This window comes from Oncorhynchus nerka, linkage group LG3 (genome assembly GCF_034236695.1).
Source record: "Oncorhynchus nerka isolate Pitt River linkage group LG3, Oner_Uvic_2.0, whole genome shotgun sequence".
NCBI classification, from domain to species: Eukaryota; Metazoa; Chordata; class Actinopteri; order Salmoniformes; family Salmonidae; genus Oncorhynchus; species Oncorhynchus nerka.
Genome location: NC_088398.1, coordinates 42275960 through 42281326, shown reverse-complemented (window position 1 = coordinate 42281326; position 5367 = coordinate 42275960). Strand labels below are relative to the sequence as shown.

The 5367-nt window shown below is 39.5% G+C and overlaps 1 protein-coding gene across 1 annotated transcript; it reads right to left on the bottom strand.

The window, feature by feature from the left end:
• Positions 1 to 1275: 1275 nt before the first annotated feature.
• Positions 1276 to 3644, bottom strand: LOC115108177 (cyclin-dependent kinase 5 activator 1-like). Its single transcript, XM_029632233.2, has one exon. It carries the CDS (start codon positions 3298 to 3300, stop codon positions 2404 to 2406), a length of 897 nt encoding a protein of 298 aa, XP_029488093.1. The 5' UTR covers positions 3301 to 3644; the 3' UTR covers positions 1276 to 2403.
• Positions 3645 to 5367: the final 1723 nt, after the last annotated feature.

Below are 5367 nucleotides of genomic sequence, written 5' to 3'. Positions count from 1 at the left end.
TTTAATGCATTTTAGAACAAGGCTGTAAAATGTGGAAAAAGTAAATGCACTGTATCTCAGTATGATAGATAAAGAAGCTTTGAGAAACTTAATGTGCTTCATGTGGCCTATATCCACCCACAGCAAAGCTATCATGTAAGACAACCCACTGGCCACGTCATTTCAATAAAATGATGCTGAACCAAAGTAGAATATATGTTGAATTGATGTCTGTGCAAAGTGGGTACAGTATATGAGTCATCTCATACTCAGACACTGTGAATGAGTGTCCTTATTGATTCTACAGTATGGCTCTGTCTGCATTGTTGCTGTTCAGCCCACGCTTGCTTGATGTAATGTGGCCAATAGTCATTCAGTAATCCACTGGTTACCATAGAGACAAGGAGGAGAGGAACACACCAGCCAGCCATCAGACCTGGCTTGCGTCTCAAATGGCACCCTATTCCCTACATAGTGCACTACTTTTGATCTGGGCCTTGGTCGAAGGTATAGGTTCACATAAATTCAATGAAAACCCACACTAACACACAGTTATATTAACAGTGTTGCACTTCTCATGTAGCCTACTTTTGGCCAGCTAGTTGCCTAACCACGATCAAGCAACATGAGACTAAACGTTCAAATCCTGTTGCTGCAGGATCATTTTTCTGTAACAGTGTAGGTCAAATTAAGGTCCTACATCTGTAGCACAACTATATAGGGAAAAGTTTGCCATTTGGGATGCAGCCCTGGGTTATAAACTCCAAGTAGAACGCTACTGCTTCCTGTTTCATGTGAGCCACACAGTCTCATGAAGATTCACTCCGACATTTCAAAGAAAAAGTGGGTCAGGAAATATTGTTCTAAAAGCAAAATTGAAATAAAATATTAAGTGAAAATGGATCTTTTCCTGACCCAAATTGATTTCCAAAATTAAATAGGAATTGTTAACTGGGTGTCGAATAGCCCAAAATGTCCGTATCAGTGTTTCACCCTCTTGAAATGCGTAAAATCATTTGATTAGTTTAAGACTATTTCACCAAACCCTAATGTTATGATACCGTAGTAGCCTGTGTGTTGCGTTTGTGTTAAGCATATGTAAGCATGTGTTACAGGTAGCCTAATACAGTACAAAGTGGATAACAAGGATGCAAATAGCCAACTGCTAAAGGCTTAGGACGTGAATGTGGATGAGAGGCCTTTCAGGTCATCACTGCCTCAGCCAGAGTTCTCCTTTCAGCACTAGGGCCAGCACTCTCTCTCACGCTCAGATAAACACAGACAGCAAAATGTACTTCTCAAGTTCTTTAATTCCACAGCAATAACATACACTAGTGAACTGTCAATACTTGTCCATCGTCGCATTGTTTACATTATGTTTGTTTGAGAACAGCTCTCCAGAAATGAGTGCTATACCAGAGTTGTTCCTGATTGCTCTGAGCACATAAAATCACATTGTGCAAGTGAAAGCCATGTATGATTAAAAAAAACATATGCAAATGAGCCACAGTAACAGATCAGCTAACTGTGAACACGGTGGCTCATCAGATGAAGAAAAGTCCATCTTCTGAACCAATCAGTAGGGGCAACAGTCCAGTTCCTTCAAGCACTAGCATCTGACCTTGACACTAAATAACGTAAATGCTTTACTGTTAGTGAATGCTGCACTAGTTTAAATAAAACACAATTACATGATATTGCCAGGGCCTTCTCTCAGGCTCCAATGTTTCATTGCAGAGCACTGAGCCAGAGAGAAACAGTAGATGGAAGAGATGCACCTACAAATGCTGAAAACAACCACCAGCTTTGACCAGTATCTATTGCACCATTACAAGTTCACAAATAGGGTAAATTACATTAAACCATTATAACTTATTTTTTTGTGTCACTTCAAGTACATCAACAACATGGCAACAATTATTTTTTAAATTAAAATATACTTTTTTTCAAATGGAAACAATCTGCTATAATAGTTAAAAATAAATATGATGTAAACCACAGTGTTTAATATTGTGATAATTGGCACAAATTATGCTAAAGAATCCCTTTCCTTGTGCATTCCCGTCTATGTCCTAAGTGCTAGCATAGGTTTACGATGCGTAAAGGCTACGCCAGTACCTTGGATAGCTCCACCTCTCGACGTATAACATACTGCTATTCTTTTGCCCACAACAAAACTCCACATTTATGTATTTGCAGATTTTCCATTGATCCACGGAGTCCCTGTGACTATCCTACAGTATTCGCAGAAGTGTACAAAAAGGAGATTGGCCTACATTTACATTTACATTTAAGTAATTTAGCAGACGCTCTTATATACTGAGCCGTGGTTACGCAATACAATTAGTTTTAAACTGTTGAATATTACATTCGAACCACTATTTCAGGGGTTTTGTGAAACATACAACGGAGCACTAATTTGATTTAACGGTCCAAGTCTTTGTCCCTCGACTCGCCTTCATCTTTTAGCTCTTGAAACACCTCCGTGAAAAAGTGCGGGTCTGCATTTAACTGCAACATTTTTGCACTTGTGTTATTGATGATGCTCATAGAACAATCCCAGAAATTATCCTCATTTTCCATAATCATGAATGGTTTCAGAGGGTATGATATCTCGCAACCCATGTACGAGTAGGATAGATAGAGACAGAGCAGGAAGATACCGTGGAGTTCAGATGCGCTGTCGATATCATCGGGTATCGATTCCTTACAGAGCAGGTAGACGAAGACTAAGTTAGCAGGTGTAATGAATCCCTGGTCCTGCCAGCCTTGGAGGAGAAGGGTTCGGTCGACGTTTCGGAACCATAGGATGACCTCATTGTAGGTGAGTTTGACTTTACAGCATCTCCTGCACACAAATTCGCCAAGACAGCGCAACAGCTCCCCGGTCGATGCCTGGATAATCACACGCCTCGGCGAGAGGTCTACTTTACTAGGTTGCTTTTGGACAGGCGAAAGCTTCACATTCTCAGAGGGAACCTGGGGCTGGTTAGGTTCAAGGCTCTGGGTAGGAACCGCCGGCACTGGTACAGCGAGTGGTGTTTTCTTACCATCCGTACTCGATTGCTGGGATTTTTTGTTATTTTCATTATTTTGCTGGTCTACGTGGCTGTTGTTGTTCACCTGTGCGGCGTTCGGGTTGACTTTCTTACAACTATTTTTCTTGGTCGATGTGGTAAACAGTTTCTTCAATGTGAGAACTGGGACAAGCATGGAATTGTTCTTTACGCTCCCCGTTTTGATTGCGTGGTCACCCTCTTTTCTGTCATCCAGAATAGCCTCCTTCTTCGATGTTGGCGATATGGAGAGCACCGTTCCCATTCTTGCAGCGTAGGCTACGGCCTGGAGAGACGGCGTTCCTTGCTTGCGGAGAAGTAGTTCTAGACGACGGCGGTCAAGTCAGAGCAGCAAATTTAAATCCATTGACTATGCGGGTCCATTGCGTTGACAGATGGAAATAGTTTCTCATAGGAATTGAGTGGATATTGATGAGTGAAATTCCAGGAGGCAATGGTCGACTCTCACACGACACTCCCTCTGCAGCGCACTACCCCACGAGCAGTCAACTGTATACAGACAGACCTTCACACCCGGGGAATGTTCGGAGAGAGTCAAAAGCAGCAGGGATAATTCCTTATACGAGGATTAGTTGTTCAAGTCTGAAGAATTAGCCAACCCCCAATCAGGGCTCTAAATTAACGTTTTTAATTGGCTGCACCGGTGCTCCCAATTTTAAAAATTGTAACGCCACATGAAATTTAGAAGCGACAGAAAATACATCTTTTATTTTGTTATTGATTGAGATACTATATTGAGTCTATATGAATTCTAGCTACTTTTGAAGCACATGTTATGCTCTAGAAACTGACATGTAGCCTAACACAGTAAATACATCAATGTATTATAAAAGCTACAACGCTAATACGAATACCTGTCATTTTGCAAAGTCATTTGTGTAATATTAAGTTTCTACGTTATTCTCTAAACATCAGGCCTGTGTTGACGACGTGCAAGAGATCTGTCATTCATTTATTGCCATGATCATTGATCTCCCGAAGAAGCTATGCCTTTTCCTTTCTTTTTGTGACCCCAAATGTTTAGCTGTATTGATAAAGTAACCAGGTCGTTAGCAAGCTAGAAAATGAGGTAACATTATTGAACAAAGTTGTCAACTACGCGGGAGTAGTTTTACAACTGCCCCATTACATGGTTTATGAATGAAAAATGCTGTCCAGGCGATCCACTACAGGTATATACAATTGTTGTGTTGGTAATGTGTGTCAGATTTTTGACCTGGTTGGAGTAGAAGCAAATAGGCCGCACTTTAGAGCCCTGCCCCCAAATACACAGGAAGACTGTCAGTTGGTTAGACCAATGAGACAATCAGTGACCACATTACATTGCATTTCATTGGATATCATTTTTTAGAACAAGCTTCCAATGATAGATTACTTTATCTATTTTTTTTTGAAGGGGTTCAATTATGAAAATGAGAGAGAAGCTAATCATTAGATGAGTTAATCGTGTTAAACACCATAAAATCAATAATCTGTCTTTGAGTCATAAGGATTTGAATTTAAAAAATAAGACTTGACACCTCTAGGCCAACATTGCACGAGGCGGTATGAATCATTTGAGAATAAGAAAGGCAATTGAGGGCCCACATGGGAAGGTATATCTTGAGGGGAAATTAGGGCTTTTGAAAGAAAATACTTAATGATAACTTAATTTTAAAAAACCTCTAACAATAAAGTTGTAATCTAAAAGGGTTGAACAATAATTGCGGGAAATTATTATTGCCTTATTAATAGAAATCTTGACAAGCAGTCATGTTGCAATATAACTGATCAAAACCATTACATCAGGGAGTCATACTGAGACCAAGGTCTCTTTTACAGATGAGCCCTGACTGACAGAAATGACAGAAATACACACATCAAAATACAAATACAAAATGTAAGCAGAAAGAAAAACATGTCATTCAAAACCAACACATTCATCCATAATAAGGTCCTCAATCAGCTTTCTGAATTCCCCTAGAGGCACCAAAACATAAAATGTAAGAATATTTAGAAAATTGTTACATAAATACATTTTTAAAAAAAAAATATATATATATATATATATATATATATATATATATATATATTTAGCTGTTTTACCTTACTGAGGAGAGACGGAAGGAATTTCAAAAGTTAGCCATCTATGTGACCGAGATTGGTAACTCATATGTCTAAAGGTTAGTAAGGATCTTTGGCACAGTGGGAGTTTTTGTAAAAGGGATTTATAAATGAAAACATAGTAGTGTATCAACCTACGTGAAATCAAAGAAGGCCATCCAACTTTCTGGTAGAGAATGCACTGATGTGTACTAAACCTGTCTCCCGT